The following is a 17339-nucleotide window of genomic DNA, read 5'->3' on the forward strand; positions in this document are numbered from 1 at the left end:
GGAAGAGAAGTGAGGGAGGGAAGAGAGTGAGGGGCGACATGCAAGGGACGGGAGGGAGGGGCCAGGCACCCTAGATTCCCTGAATACTGCAGTTACAGTTAAGAAAACCAGGCAGCCATTACTCAGCTCGGTACAGCAACTGTGACATACTTTGAATGGCTGCGTCGCGCCCCTCAGAGGGTTTCCTCAGAAGCGACGCCCATTGCCACCAACCAAACTTACTCCAGGTAAAGAATCATGACCAGCCAGCCTAGATGTGTGGGAGGGGTGCTTTTCCATCCCGCCCCCAAGGAATTCGGGCACACACATCGATGACATCGCACAGTACCAGCCTGTGTGTTTGCATGAGCATGTACTGCTGGCCTCTGCAATTGATTTACTGCTACTGTTCCTTTTCCATTTCACCACAATAAGCCACAGCAATGCGGGGCTGGGCCCGTTATTTCTAGTTATTTCTAAAATTGAAAACCAGAGTGGCGATCATGCCCCTGTAGAGGTAGTAGAAGTGGAATTTATTTATTACATGATATGAGATAATCTTGTAGAAGTAGTTAATAACCAGCGGTATACCTGCACTAGTTAAAATATCTAAGGCTCATTCTGCACATGCAGAATAAAGCACTTTCAAACTGCTTTCAATTCTCTTTGAAGCTGTGCGGAATGGCAAAATCCACTTGCAAACAGTTGTGAAAGTGGTTTGAAAACGCATTATTTTGCGTGTGTGGAAGGGGCCTAAGTAAATTTAGTTAGAAGAGAGTGCAGAAGATTTCAACTCAATTGACAAGGTATACAGTAAAGAATTTTATGAATCTTTGCTTAGTGCCCTCCCATATCTATTTTATTGAAGGTATGGCGAGATTTGTTTTGTTTTGTTTTAGGTCATAGAAATTGTCCTTTTCTGTTCACTCAACAGTGTTTGTATGAATGGGAATGTGGTTGTAGTAGATCTTTTGGTTGGATCTTTACTCAAAATAGCTGTACCAACATTACTAGACCTTGCATTAATTTCTTAATAAACACTTTGTATATTAAAAACAGAAAAAAATAATATAAGCTAATTTCCAGGGCTCTAACACTGCTATTCTGGCCAGTCATACTCTCATTGAAGTAAATAGTCTTGGAGGTTTATAGCTGCATAAGAAAGCATTGGAGATAATATATTGTTCATACAATTAAGGAAAGTAACCATTTATAAATTACTTGTTGACCTTGAATTTCCAAATTATTTTATTATCTTTTTAATTAACTTCTTTGGGACCCACCCATCCCAGCTAAATTAAGAGTATTTCAAATTCTGCCCTTCCCCGCATAAATATATTTAAGGGTACAATGTATAGCCAGGAAACTTTTAGTAGCTGTTTTCCTTTCATATATTTTTACCTTAAATATAATTTTGGTCATATGTAGACCATGATTCAATAATTTAATAAAATTGCCTGTTCACTGAGATCTCGGATGGCACCTGTTTCTTAATGCTACAGGGCTCCTTCTATTATTTGGACATGCAGTTGGACTTTTAATTGCTAAACAGCAATGGTAAAGCTGCATTGTTATTAGTTGCTTTCCCCAACCTCTTTTTTTTCTAATCAGCAAATGCCATGTTCCTTATGAAATGTAGTCTCTACCAGCTAGAATATGCTGGGTTTCTTTTCCTATTCCTAAACTATAGCTTCATAATGGAGTCACATTGTTGGCAGATACTCTCTTGCTGAACTTTGCTCTGCTGGAACAGCACTCTGCTAATTTTCAATTTTTCTTATTTCTTTTTAAATAAGCCTCAGTTCTTTTTGTTTAGGTATTATTCCTGGATTACTTAAGAATAGTAAAATAAGGGGAAGTGAAGAGTGTGTTGCAGTAATGTTATGTCAAGGGCACCCTACTGCAGGAAACAAAACTGATAAAGATCTTGGAAATACATTTTTAATTTGCATCCTAGAGTGTTGCCACATAGCTGTGGGAGTGAAACTATGATGAGCAAAATGGTAAATTATTGTCCAAATTCTAGCATTCCAAAACTAAAGCTTAATTTCTTGATACAATAATATTGTGTTGAGTTGTGTAGACAGGCCCTGGAACTTCTGCAGTTATTGAATTCCAGGGCTATAATACCATTTACTGTAGATTTCATTCTATATATTGTCTTGTAAGGTTGACTAGAGATGTGTTTTGTGCTGTAGTAAACTATATATAGGTGAGAGATCAAAACGGAAAAGAGAACTGTGTATGCTGTACTGTGCTCCTTGGACAAAGGGTGGGATGTATTTTTAGGAATATCACATGGAGTGCAAAACACCATAAAAATACTTAAATGTATGTTAAAAAAATTTACTTCAGTAACCCAGACTAATATCTAATGTTTATATAATGAAATGCAAGAGCGTTGTTAGCTATATTTGATATTAGGCTGATAAATTCTCAAGTGACTGTGCATAGATTTATAGCCTAAATAAGCCACTTTCACATATCAAGGCTGAGGTGGCAGACTGTGCTGTAGCAATGCAGGTGATTGATTCAAGCTTTGCATGTTCCTTTGCACAGTTATCTGTTTGCAGGGAGTTTTTAACACAAGGAAATATTCCATGTATAATCATCCAGCTGCAGTCTGAAATGGCCTAGTTACTCAGCCACTTCATTCCCACCTCACTGTCCCACACTGAAAGGCCTCAAACTTGGTTAAAGTTTTTCAAGGAGCCTTGGAATGTTTAGATCTCTTCATAAGACATGATTAGACACTTCATAATCATAAGACATGATTAGGCTGTCAAACCTTTTTTTCCATTTTAATTCTTTAGGCATTACGCTACTGTTTTCCCCCTTCAAAAGTGATTGGTTTGTCTTTCTCTGTAGGTTCATGCTTTTTCCTTTGTAGTACTGCTGTAATACTTTATTGCAGTAGTCTCTGTTTGGTAATGTATACCACTGCCAACTATTCTCTCCTAAGCTCTCCCCTGTGGTTTCTTGTTGCGATATTTCTGTTAGATACCATACTTCCATGTTCTTTCATTTGCCTTTTGACTCATTACCAAAGCTAGTTTGCTGGATTGGCTGCATCATCCTCTAGATCAGGGGTGTTCATCTCTGGCACCCCATATGTTCATGGACTACAATTCCCATCAGTCCCTGCCGATTGGCCATGCTGGCAGGGGCTGATGGGAATCATAGTCCATGAACATCTGGGGCACCAGAGTTGGACACCCCTGCTCTAGATCAATGGTTCCTACTCTTTTTTCACTTGTGTACTCCTTGGCAATCCATTTCCCTAAAATTGTACCCCAATATTAGCAAACCCATCAGGTGTTTTTTGTGTATCCCCAAATGCTTTGGGGCATACCCCTAGGGGTGTGTTGCTCCAGGTTGGGACCCACTGCTCTAGATTCAAGAAAAAGGGGTGTTGCATTGCATTCAGTCTTCAGGGTGTTGACAGGGATTGCCCAAGGGTTTTTAGCACTTTAGGCAAATGACTCGCCCTGCTTCCCCATGCCACACCTCCGTCATTGATCCCAGATACAGCAGTGGGGGAAGACTGCACCCAGCCTTGCAGTTGTCATGGTGTTATGTCTATGAACCCTGGTGGTGGTGGGAGGCCTCAGCACCCATCTGTGTGCCACAGTGCAGCTGCACCCAGGACTGCTACTTGTTACAGTTCTTCTGGATCGGGAGATGAAAGAAGGTCCCAACAGGTGGCCAAGTCCTGTGGCATGGCTGCAGCTAGGACTGCTTAGAGGAATATAGGGATAGATTATAGGGCTAAACTGTTCTTATCCTGACTAAGAAACTCAGAGTGGCTGGCATAGTATATTTAAGATCTTTTAGGAGGTGAGAATGGATAAGGAAAATAACATGTGAGTTTTGTTTGCCTACTGTTCATTTGATTTTTACTAAAAATGTAAAGTTTAACAAGGGCAACAGGATCTCATACCCTCATAATTGGACAAGTTCGTCCATGTTGGTATCCCCCAATAGTTAACTGACCTGGCAAACCAGTCAGCCTGCAAACTTGAACTCCATATCTCATTGCTAACTCACAAAAATTTATATCTGTGCCCCCCATCTTGTTCTATCGTTGATCCCCATATTGATCTACCTCCCTTTATTTTCCAAACTCCACTGCACCACAGAGAGAGCTGACACTTTGTTCCTCTCAGCTATTTAGACCTCACATCTGGAAAACTGCATGCTTCCACTTCAATAGATTTAACTTCTGCTGTCCTATTCCTCGTTCCCTCAGACTTACATCTCTAGCTTAAAAGTAACTCCTGCTCCAAACTGGAATAGTCCTGATTGATTCTTGGTTGTTGTTACATTGTTAGTTTTGATCATGAATGTGCTATTTGTTTGTGCCTTGATTTAGTATTTGCTAACATTCGCTTAGGATAAGTCCCCATCCCATTCTTGTACCAAATCCCTCAATAAATGCCGTATATTCTTGTTTAAATCAGGTCTCTGACATTCTTTTCCTATTGAAAACTTGCTACTTTCAGCCACTTCTGTAGGTAAAAGATCCTGATTGTCCACTTCCTGCACAAATACACAAGCTAATTCCTGATGTCAGTTTGAACACCTGTTCATGTGTTTGTGGAGGTGTTGTAACAGCTGGCACAATCACCTGAAACTGAACAAGGATCTCTGTTGGCTGACACCATACTGGCAAATCATTGTCCCTACATGAATTTTAGGTGAGTACTGTTGAGACTGAATACCTTTCAGGTCTTGTCCCCATGTAAAAGAGAATGACACTGTATAATGGCCTGTTCCGACTATAGCTGGTGGACTCCAGCGCTGGATGTTCCCACATTTACAAAAACCCTCCTTGCAACTAGATGGCTAGCACAGCAGCCAAAGAGATTCTTTTCCTGCAAAGTGATTGTCAGGCACTACAACACAATCATTTCACCTCCCCATATTGATACAGCTGTTCTCATTTTCCATATGCAGGGAGTTACTTTGTTTAAAGAGCAGAGTATTGTTTCACCTGCAAGCCTGAAATGTCCAGTGCTCATGAATACGGTTTGGAAATTCCTGGAGATTTGAGCCTGGAACCAGTGGGGTGTAGGAAGCGGATGGACTTCAGTTGTGTATAATGTCTTGCAGCCCACCTTCCAAAGTTGCCATTTTCTCCAGGAGAAGTGAAATAATTTAAATAAATAATATATAAATAAGTGGTTGATGTAGTTTGAATATCAGTTGTAATTCTGGCAGCTCTCCAGCTCCCACCTGAAGGTTGGCAACCCTTTTCATGAACCAGGTTTACAATAAAGACAAGATAACTGGAGAGTGGGCTCAACACAAGCTCTGGTTAGTGCTGTTGTCAGTCAATTTTCACTTAATTCTCCCAGACTACTTCTCCCTGAGTAGCCTTAACTACCTTGACTATCTGAGACAGCAAATCCTGATCTAGTTGCACAGAGCGTTTACACTTGAAAGAGTCAAACAGAATTCCTAGCCAATCTTTCTGGCTCAGGCTCAGCCCCTCCTCCCTTTCCAATTTTTCTCTTAAAAAGAATTCACAGTGCAGAAATAAATATTGTTGGACTTTAGGGTACCGCTGGACATTTGTTTCAGTGGGCAGTGGGCACAAGCTGCCTTTATTTGGAAAGATCAATACGTGTCTAGAAACCGCAACTTTCGAAGATGAGTGCAATACACATTAGCCCACAATGTTGCTTCAGACTGAATGGCTCACAAAAGGAGTCGGGTTACCCGCCGAACAAGTATGTATCAATAAAAAATGGGGGAAGCGTCACTAAAGCCACACCCTGTCACGAATGACTAGGAAAAGGCTTAGAAGAAAAAAACTTACACTGGTTTCGCGGTGGGGAGGGGGAACATCGATAAAGGGAAAACACTCTGGTCCTTTCCGCACATGCGGAATAATGCACTTTCAATCCACTTTCACAATTGTTTGCAAGTGGATTTTGCTGTTCCTCACAGTAAGCTGCAAAGTGCATTGAAAATGGATTGAAAGTGCATTATTCTGCATGTGTGGAAGGGGCCACAGAAGAATTCAGTCAATAGGCAAGACTTACGCGCAAGTGGACTGATGCTGCCCAACCAAGGGATCTGAAGGCGGAGGCTGGTTTATGGCTGTCCAATGACGATAGGAAAGTGGAACAGGGCACCCGCTATACGACGATGGACAACCCAGCAAACCAGTTAGAAATTAAAAACCGAGGCTGCTGCACGAATGGGAAAGAAGCTGTCAGAAGAAAGCGGCTGCGGCAGGAGGGATGGCCGTCAGATCGGCAACCCCAGCAGCCAATGAGTTTAACACATCGGCCAGGGGCCGCCCAATGGAGGCGTTAGTGGGTGGGGCTGCGACGGAGCCCTCCCGGAGCTCTGAGGGCTGCGCTCTGGGATTGTTGTCGGTTGGCGATGGAGCCGTTGGGGTGGATGCGCGCTGGGGTCCTTTGGCTGTTGGTGGTTCCGCTCTGTGGCTTCAGCCGGGGGTTCGGGCCGGGGGGGAGAGCGCGGCGGTTCCGGCGGGGGGCCGACTCGGAGGCGGCACAGGCAGGATGCGACCTGCCAGACGGCGGCTTCGATTTGGCCAAGGTGCTGGGCAACAACACCCACCAGGTGAGAGGGAGCGGCGGGGCTGCCCCTGCCGGGGTGGAAAGACCCGCGATGGGGCGGGCAGTCGTAAGTGCACGAACAAATATGCACGGAAGGCAGAAGGGCAGGGGTGTTTTCGGAGTGGGGGGCGAGGGACCAGGAGTAACATCGGGACTTCGGAGGATCTGAACTAAGCCTTCGGGATCGCGTTATGCTGAAGCTCTCTTAGACCGCACATCTGTAGAGTTCAATTGAGTGGACGCCGCACTGTGCCCCGGGGGTTAGGAGGAGGGAGGCACAGCCTCCAGGCCAGGTGACGTCTGCTAAGCAGTCTTCTCTCTGTGTCGCATTGCCTGTCAATTAAATTCCTCCGAAGGTAAACATGTTTGTGGTTGTACTGGAGGTGCAGCCTGATAGGTGAGCATCGAACTATAGGTTGGCTGAGCAGGTGGCTCCGCAGAGACAGTAATGTCTAGGAGAGCATTTCCCCCGTTTTGTGGGTGTCTGTGTAGCGGAGAATTACTCATTTATTTATTCTTTTGCAGAATTTAAGCTGGGTTGCATGACCCTTTGAATGCACTAAGTGTTCAAGTTCATCATCCTTCCAAGCAGAGTTTGTGTTAAAAGCTGGAATGCTGTGTACAGTAGCTGGGGGGTGACATTCATCTGACTTGCTTATCCTATAGCTGTTGGGAAGTAACTACAAGTTGATAGAACAATGCAGTTTCCATACCATTAAAGGGTTGTGAGAACTGATCTGAAGTTGGTGTGCTGAAAATGGGGGCTGGGTTAAGCTGCATGGAGCTTGCAAGCTGTTACGGATCCAGGTGAACAGTTCCCCCATCTCACTCCCAAGTCTTGATTTTAATGTTTTGCAAATGTTGGCTGTCTGGTGAGTCTAGTTATTTGAATGTGTTTACTGCATATTGCACTCCATGGTTAGTACTCCTTAGGTGAACTGCAAAAATCTTGCCTTGTCCAGTGAGTCCACAGTGGCTGTGGAGTCTATTGTGTGTTGGATTTATCTTCACAAAAACTAGTTCCACTTGCTAGGCAGCATTCACGGGCTATTAAATCTCCTGATTCCACCCACCTTGTACTAAACATTCAAAATGACCAGTATTTACTGTGCTATTGTAAAGCTGTTGGGAGGGTCAATTAGATGAAGTTGTTGGGTTAGTTTGCTGTACTGAAGTAGTCACAAAACTTTATCAAATGATGAATTCTACTTGGAAATTCAGGCTCAAAATGGCAGTGAAGATGCAACCCCTCCCCAACTAGAATGGGCTAGGCTGATGTAGATGTTGAGTCGACTTTCTTGCCTTCCTCCTGGATGTGAAAAACTTGCTTTCTGTAGTATCTCACCTTGAGTGGGATTTGCAATGTCTAAAATAGCAAGGTGTGTCCCAACCCTGGTTGCTGGTAGAATTTAGCAAGAGTCTTTGGTTGTTAGTGAGTCAGCCCTACCCACATCCTCATTCTTGTTAACTCATTAATTCTTGATGTAAAAATCCCTGGAATCTTCATGATAACTTTGCAGCCATCAGTTAAGAGGCCAACTCTACTATTGTTTGTCTGATCTCACATCTCTCTCCTAATCTAATATTTTGATCCTCTCTTAGCTATTTCCCCCTGTTTAATTTTTTCTTAAAACTGAATTCTGGTGAAACTGAAATTCTGTTTCCATCCTTGCTACATTATATTGTTCTCCTTTTGTTACCTTTTTTCCCCTACCAGGTAATTTTACTTTTTTTCTGCCCACAAGCTCAAAATCTTGGTACTATCTTTGCGTCATTTTTTCTTCCTACATGTCCCCATAGTTGTTACATCTTTTTGCATTTATCTTTCTAATATTTATGCTTGTTCTCTCACTAATTCACTGTTCTTTTGCTTGATTTTCTTGTCTTGTTTCCTAGACATGCTTTCTTCAACTATCTATTTTTTATTCCTTTAATTCATTTGTATCCCACCTTTCTCCCAAATGGGAACCCAAAGTGGCTTACACCATTCTCTTCGCCTCCATTTTAACCTCACAACAACCCTGTGAGAACTCTTAGGATAAGAGTGTGTAAATGGACCAAGGTGCTTCCATGGCAGAATGAGGATTTGAACCTGGATCTCTTAATCTGACACTATAACCTTTATACCACACTGGCCTGATCTGTTCAGCTCATTGCTCTGATTATTTTGTACTGTTTTCTTTCTTTCCTCATATTCTAGTTAAATTCAGATTAGCATTTAAATATATTGTCTTCTCTCTCCATTACTGTAAGCCTCTATGAACCCAGGATGACATTGTTAACTTGCTAACTCCACTGTGCTCCTTTTCACCCTTGGAACTCTTTGACTCATGACAACTGTCATAACTTTTCCCATATTTTTGAGTGCCTGAGAAAACTCTAGTCATCCTATCTTGTATTTAATCAATCTCATTCATCTTATTTTGCCCTTCTGCCCTTCATTTTGTCTTGCACTATAAGCATATTGGGGGCGGGGGGGGGGGATCTAACCTTTAGAAGCGATTAATGGCAGTGGTACATATGTGCATGTAGTTATGCCCTGACACGTTTTTTAAAAAAAGAAAAAGTGCATTGGGGTGGGAGAATTTGGAGTTGAGAAGCAGCTATGCTTACCCCTTTCCCCATCTGTTTTCTGCTCCCAATGACATCCCATCCAGCTTATTTTTGTCCTGCTGAGTTGGGAACCTGGGATTGCTTTTGCAAGCATATTTGAAACCCAGTGTGAGGAAAAAATGGACCAGGGACTTGATTTGGACCTAATTTCTCTGCCCTTTACTTTCCCTTTTAGGCAATAGAATCAAGGCTCATTTTATGCCCTTGCATGTGATAATTAGCCCTAACAATGCTGTGTATTCTCAGAAGATTATGCTGTAATAGGCAGTGGGTGGCTGTGTCCTAAATCCTGTGCTCCACAGCTGGGGCAGGTACCAGGCCATACTTTGTGTTGTTGATTACATGAGGATCTTGAGATAATTATGCTGCTTTCTTTGGCATGTATGTTTGGCATACTTTTAAAATGAAATCCATTTTAATTGGATATGTTGACAATTTTAATAAGAAATTAAAACCTTCAAAGTGTGAATGGCTCATATTCACGTTCATAAACATTTTGGAGAAGTTGCTACTCTTATCTATGATATGTAGTTTTGTCTGTTTTCTTTCATGTTAGTCATAATAGCCATATGGCAACTGCCCGTTCTTTTATTTTGTCACTGCTGTTCATAATCTGTACTATGGGCTATTTTATCTTTTTCCCAAATAGATCTGTGCAATGATAGCAGGAAGTCTGCCTGAAGTGCCCCCATAAACCCTTTGAAAAGGGTGAGATTGGATGCCCTGAGTGTGGTCTGAATTACCTGCTGAGGCATGTCTAATTTGTGAAATAAAAGCTGCATTGATTAACTGGTTGGTTATAAGTTTTCTGGGTATTGTATTTCTTCTGGGTTCTATATACCGTCTACCTCATTATTGGCAATAAATAAATAATAAATTGTAATAGTAGTAGATGACTCTCCTGTGTTTACCGTGTGCTTCCCAATGTAATCTAGGGCCAATTAATTTCTACCTCCTTTTAATTCCTTTGGGGTTTTAAAAGAGCACTAGGCCTCCCTAAAGTAAAGTCAGCCATTTCTGCAGGGAAGAACAGACTGTTACCAGGAGTGTCATAAGTACCCTCCATTGTGTCTTGATTGAGCTAGGATGCAGAATAGAGTGCCAAACCTTTTCTCCCTATTCCACTTCCTGTGTCCCAGTCTTCAGCAAGCGTTCGACTTCTATAGTCAAATCATTATCCTCCTCATCCCTTTTTGCTGACCTGTTTGTCTCAGCACTAAGGGCAGGAAAGTGTGCTGCAGAGAGACTTATAAAACTTTTGAGAGCTGCTCTAGCAATAGGGTGGTTTTTATTTTCTGAGGGTCTTTAATTATTTCGGTAGTTCACTGATTTCTTGAAACTCTGCACCAGACTAAGGTGCCCAGTGTTGTAGAGCTCAACATATTTTAGCTGCAGAAAATGGGGATATAGTTTTATAAAGAGACCAGGCCAGTGGGAATTCATTGCAGTGTGGAATTTTTCTATGCCTTGTTACTCTTTTGGACAAACTCATAGTGACAATGCCTATTGGTGCTTTTTTCGTGGCTTTTCAATGCTTTCTTCTTTAACCCCAAAGTGCGCAGCCCCTGAGAGGAAAAGGTATTATTTAAATGCCAGTTTCCTTTCCACAGGTATCTCTTCTCTTGATACCAGCCAGTGTGCACTGGTATACAAAGTATTCTCCAGGTCTAAATAATGTTGCATGAATGACTCTGTTGTCGAAGTGGTGAACCATTTAATCTCCGAGAAGATATTTATTATGATTTAAAATAATGAAATAAAAGATTAAGAGGTTTCTGGACTTGTATTCAAAACACTTTCTTCATTGTGAGCAGGCAGTCAGTATTTTAGGCCCACCACATATATGCTGTCCTGAGGTTTACTTGTTCGCTTATTTAAATTTACTCCTTGTCCTAGTCCAGACAGAGTTCTGGATGGTTAAAAATACCACTTAGAACAGGGGTAGGGAACCTGCGGCTCTCCAGATGTTCAGGAACTACAATTCCCATCAGCCTCTGTCAGCATGGCCAATTGGCCATGCTGGCAGGGGCTGATGGGAATTGTAGTTCCTGAACATCTGGAGAGCCGCAGGTTCCCTACCCCTGACTTAGAAAAACCACTTGAAATCTCAGAATGTAAATCAACCAGGTGCTTGGGAGCAGCAGCAGTAGAAGGCCATTGCTTTTATATCCTGCATGTGAGCTCCCAAAGGCACCTGGTGGGCCACTGCGAGTAGCAGAGTGCTGGACTAGATGGACTCTGGTCTGTTCCAGCATGCTCTTTCTTATGCTCTTATGTTCTTAACAATCTCTACCTACCTAATGTGTGTTCACCTACTCCTGCTAATTCCATGGTGGTTCCCCCACCCCACCTCTGATGAAGCTTTCACGCTCCTAAACTGCTCTCTGTGCCTCTCTGCTCAGAATTTCACAGTTAACATATTAGATGTTTAGTACATATTTAATCTGCTGTGCTTCCCATTGAGACCTGACAGGATGAGTGGCTGTGTTGTGATCACCCTGTTACACTTAAAGCAACTCAAACATTGAGTTGGGAATTTTATATATTTTCACTGATGCTTTCTGTCTTTTTGAATATTAAATTCTTTGGAAAAAAATTTTAGAGACTCAGAAAAAGTTCTTTGTCAGGCCTGTCAACGGAGCCAGAAAGTAGTGTGAGGTTACTTTCCTTCCCAGTTTTTAACTTCCAATCTATTTGTCCTTTCTTTAGTGCTAACCTTCTGTGTAATAAACAACTCCCACAAGAACTTGGTGTTTTGGCACAAGGAAGAATGTACAATTGTTTGTTTGTGGTATCTGTTTTGTCCTTGGTATCTGTGGTAGAAGATATGGTGCCTGTTGGAGACTAGGGAGCCGGTATGAGTCCTATCACTGTCCTTGTGGTCTTTTGCCCACTTAAAAGATGTCCTCTTTCATGCAGCTTTTTGGCTCCAGTTTATGATCAGATAATGTGTATTCTGTACCAGAAATCTCTGGTTGAGACTTGAGAGGCAGTGTGTACTTAAGCATGTCTTTAAATCAATCTCTGGGAACATTGTCAGAAACCCATAGTCCAAGGGGGTATGAGTTCTCATACCTCAATCTTAGTAGCTGCCACCACCTCTTTTCACTACCCAGACAGCCAGAAGCCAAGGAACAACCTTCTGAAGATTAAAGTTAAGTCACCACTACAAGGTAGACCTCTTACAGCATGAGTTTCACAAAACAGCCTGGTAAACGTAGCCACATAGACCTAAGAACTGGAATTAGATTTGAAGCCACCTGAAAACAAAACACCACACGATATAATTAAAGACTAGCTACTCAGTGATAGCATTGGTTCAAATTAACAGATGCTGCCCTTCTGGCTGAAATCCTCCAGCATTCATAGTCTACCCTTTCTGAGTGCCAGCATGGGCAGACAGCATTTCTGGCCTATAAAGCAGGTACACAATCAAAAGGTCCAAGGTTGGCTGAAGAAGCCATGAATAAGGCCCAGGAGCTTGAAAATGCTAAACTTGATGGCCGAGGGTCTGTGAGAAAAAGTTTGTCTTAAGCATTTCACTCATTTGAAATAAAAAAATAACGTGTATGATTTTTTTCCCCCTGTTCCCTGAGTTTTACATTTTTTTCTGTTCGGGGAAAATTGGGGGGGGAAAAGCCCTGGGAGAAAAAGTAAATGCCCCCCTTGAATTTTTGTGTCCCCCCTCCCCTGGACGCACACAACTCTACATTGGGAGTTATGCTGGAGCACAGGCCTTCCTCCTGTACAAGTTTTGAGATCTTTATTTGTTTCAGTAGCTCTTACTTTAATATTTATTTATTTATTTATTTTTATTTATTTATTATTTCAATTTTTATACCGCCCTGTCCCCTGAAAACAAACTAGAAAAAATGTCTTGCTATGTGTATTAAATGCTCTGTGATCTTGTACAGCATTTTTCCACAATAATCTTAGCACCAGTTTTACTGCTATCTTCTAAAATTACTCTTCAGCTATATACATCGAGAAGCTGGAAACCCTGCCAACTTGCCTGTTTCAAGCAACTAATTTTATTTTGCAGTGGGGTATGGTTCTTGAACTATAATCACAATTCCCTGTTCTTAATAATGTCACTGTTATGAGAGTTATATTTGAGATTCCGCACATTCTGTTGGCATATAGTGGGCGCAGTGTAGGAAGATGCAAAGCAGTCAGCTTGGGTGGAGGTATGCTGAGATCTTGGTAAAGGCCTGTCAAAGGTGGGGGAAGCTAATTCCCCTGAAAATCTTTTCCTTGCTGGTTTGTTGGTAGAATTAGCTGTGGTATATTATTTCCCCTAAGTGCTTCTCTGCATGATGGGAGCACATTGTACTGGAAGCAATGTATTTCCAGAATATGTATGTGCTAAGTCATCCTCAGTCTAGTTGACAATTACCGGTACCATGCAAAAAATAAATCAGTTTTGTTAATGGATTTAGGTGGTCATTCTTCTCTTGTGCACGTATGCAGTGTTCTTTGGAGATAGAACAATTCATGGTACTTTGCTGCTGAAGCTGATTTAAGATGCAAATAATCATATAGTTTCTGTCAGTAAGTTGTGTATCTGTAGATTAAGTTGTAACATTTTGGAACATCCTCCAGTCTTCAAATAAAATGTGTATATCTGTTGTCACAGCAGTGCTTGGTGGTCATCTGTATTTTCTCTTGACATTCTACCTGTTGCTTTGTATATTCTTCTTGACTTAAAAGTAGGTGAAGTTGACTAGACCATTGTAAATGTGCTTTGCTACATGGCATGTGTATGAGACAGTTTGTAGAATTATTCTTGTTTTTGGTGTGGGTGGGAGGAGTGAGTTTTGTGTGTTTGCCTAATTTGTTGCCTTTTTTTTTTGAACTTGTAAAATTTGCAATGTACAGGTATAGCATCTGCCAGTGGAGAAAGGTAGAGAATCACTGGTCCTTAACATTGCACAGTGATACAGGCAATGGGTCCACTTTCAGTTTTGCAGTAATGTGTAGACATGGTTGCCAGCAAAGGCAGGGTAATCACCACAAAACAGAATTTCAAGTTTGACCCTGTGTCAGGTTCTTCCAGATCTTTTTTCTTCTGTGATTGTTTCCACATGGTGAGGATTCTTCATTGCCTTCATCACCACTGCAAGTACAGAGGCCCGCATGTTGGAATCAAAACTTCCACTTGTGGGAGATTTGTGTGTCTTCATCTCCTCACATGCTCTTCACTGACTCTTGAGGTATCACCATGACAACCATGACTTGCCAACCTTTTTTCTTTTCTTTAATTTTTTCAAACATACACTGCAGCATAGGATTGACAAGTCCAGGCCAGGAAACTCCTGGAGATTTTGGGCTGGAGCTTGAGAATCGTGGGATTCAGGGAAGGGAGGGACCTGAGCAAGCTAAAGTACCATAGAGTCTACTATGTGTTTTCCAATACTGAAGGCTGCCAGATTGTATTAAGAATTCACATTTGTGGGATGTGCTTTTGAACACTGCTCAGTAGTCTGCTATATGCTAAGATTGGCATGGGAAACACCAGTATTTTTTTGCAGCAAATGTTTCAAGAGTACATGTGTAATACATGTCTCAGCATCTGTGTTCTTGGTTTAAAGACCTTGTGCACATAGTTTGAAACCTGATTGAACATCTTCCCCAGATGGATTTGCTGAGATGTTCAAATGCATGTGTACATAGGAGTATTATTTTCGTACTTGATGTAGCTGCTGCAGAACGTTCTGATGTAATCTGTGGTTTCCCCAGCATTTGTAATGCTGGTACTTCTCTCAGTTAGAAAAATATTATAACTCTGTTTAGACCCAAGATTGCTAATCTTAAAACCAAACAATGTATATAATTTATTACTTTCAAGTAATTTTAAAGAAAGTATTGGTACTATTGTTTCCTTTTATGTAAGACTGGTAAAAAGATTCCCACATGTGTGATCCACAGTATTGTGTATTCAGTGACTTTGGACTTTCCATTTTCTCAGGTTAAAGAAGATATTCAGATTTGCAAAACTGTTCACTTAAATACATTGGCATTCTTCTGTTTACAGAAGAAATGATTGCTTCTACACCATGAGTTTGTCCATTCCCTATAATTAGTGATCCCCAGCATGGCACCTGCTAATATGTTTCTTGGCATCCAATTTTCTCTTTTTGAAAACAAGGGTCCAGTCCCAGCTTTCTGCTTCCTTACTGGATCAGGAGACATCACATTTGTGTCAGCAGGAAGCATGCATTCAGAAACAGCTGGCTCCATCATAGGAGGGTGCTTGGCTTGGAACCAACTAGCATTTTATGGGAGCTGGCTATTTTGTAACTGGCCACACCTGCACCCCAGATTGACAGCCATTTTATGAGCGGTGCTTGTTATGGATGGATCTCTATGTTATGATGAGAAACAAGCCTGACCTGTATTGAGTTTGTAGTAAAGCACAAAACTCCATTATGTGGAGACAAGTACAGTATGCCAGGACACCATGTGGGGAGGGAGTTTGGGAGAGAAAGGATTGGCATACCTTTGTCATAACTTGGCCATCTGTCATGGTGAACTGTCAAACAATGGAGAATTCCTCAGTCAGGGCTGTCTGAACACCAAGCTATGTTTTGCACACCACCACATTTTCAAGCCATAAAAAATGGCCCAGGATCTTGAGGAAAAGGTTTATTGGTAAACAGCTTCTTCAGTAGGCGTTTTGAAGGGCTGCTGTTTCTCATTGGTCTAAAAAAGGAATTCCTTGCCCCATGAACCCCTATACATTTGTGTCCAAAGAGGCAAGGTTTTTGTCAGCTTTGCCAAGGAACCTGTTGGGGGTGGGTGGGTAAGGCTGATCTGTTTCCCAAAGCAGGGAGATGTTCTGAAGCTTAAGTGTTCAATTAGTAAGAAACCTCTTTTCCTTTTGTTTTCTGTAGTTTTGGGTTTGCAGCCCTTTGTGTGTAAAATTAAACTTGTAACAATTTACATATTTGGAAGATTTTCTGGGTTTTCTTTTCCATGAACTAGGTGCTTGCAGCTCATTCCACTGTACAGAATGTCTCTTACATGCACATAGAGCCATGTTTGAGGAGTGAGGTGTTGACTGGTATGGGCCAGTCTCTGATAAATCCTAACATTCCCACAGGTGGTGGCAGGGAAACATTCCCACAGGTGGTGGCAGGGAAACTCCTGGGGTCCCAGAGTGCACACACTCTGGAACTCCAGGGGAACATTGTGAATCTATTACATTGCCCACTACCTGCTATCAGAGCCTTATGGGCTCAGCAAAATTAGGGACCCTGTTCTAAATTGTGGGTTAGGAGACTTTCGGAAGAAACCCACCCTTTCAAAAGCTCTGCTATTAGGGGGTGGGATTCTTGACTGCTAATCTTCAAAAATGGATGCACACACACACAACCATGATATGTGAATTTTGTGTCATTGTTACTAGCCTGTTAGGGCAATCTGAAAGCATTATTGTGTAAAACATTTTGAAATATGTTTATTATTGTGCCTGGGATTGCCAAGATTTTGTTTTTACTTGTAAACGACCTTGGATTTTCATAGGTCAGAGATGCAGTCTAAATTGGAAATCCATGTAGTTTGTGGACTTTCTTTTACATATTAGAGCTACTGTCTCAGCTCATTCTGACAAATATTTACACAGGAAACACTTCAGAGCTGGAAATGGCAAGCAACAGATGCATACACATCATGTGATGGTCATATATTTTTCAATGTAGCTGTATTCTCTGGTACCTTTTAAAATGGGAATCAATCTGAACTCCTTGAAGGAAGATGGAATGCCAGTGTCACAGATGGAAATTCTTAAATGTTTAATATGTTTAGCTCCTGGAAAAATTTCGCAGCTGTGTATCCAGCCTAGCCTGACGTTTAATGTAGTCATAATCTGTGATGGTTTCACCTTCAGTAAGATGGGCAGTGTCCTTGGATTTTGGCTCAGTGGGTTGATCAGACCAGTTTTCCGGGTTTGTGCAAATTTCTGGTAGAGCTACTAGTTGCATGGCCATTATTCAGCATTTGAATACCTAGTTACCTTGTTTGCCATCTAACAGTAATATGGAGGTTATTTGCAGGGAAGAACTGGTAGATGTCATGGGAAGATCTTGTGGGGGATACCTCACTTTCCGTGTATTTATTTATTTATTTTATTTTTTATTTATTATTTGATTTCGTATA

The 17339-nt window shown here is 41.6% G+C and overlaps 1 protein-coding gene across 1 annotated transcript in view; it reads left to right on the forward strand.

Moving 5' to 3' along the window:
• Window positions 1-6371: 6371 nt before the first annotated feature.
• Window positions 6372-17339, forward strand: part of SORT1 (sortilin 1) — a 54014-nt gene continuing 43046 nt past the window's right edge. The window contains exon 1 of the mRNA XM_048497266.1: window positions 6372-6573. Within this exon, the coding sequence (XP_048353223.1) occupies window positions 6373-6573 (201 nt within the window). The 5' untranslated portion in view covers window position 6372. The remainder of the gene's footprint in view (window positions 6574-17339) is intronic.

This window comes from Sphaerodactylus townsendi, linkage group LG05 (assembly GCF_021028975.2).
Source record: "Sphaerodactylus townsendi isolate TG3544 linkage group LG05, MPM_Stown_v2.3, whole genome shotgun sequence".
Classification (NCBI taxonomy): Eukaryota; Metazoa; Chordata; class Lepidosauria; order Squamata; family Sphaerodactylidae; genus Sphaerodactylus; species Sphaerodactylus townsendi.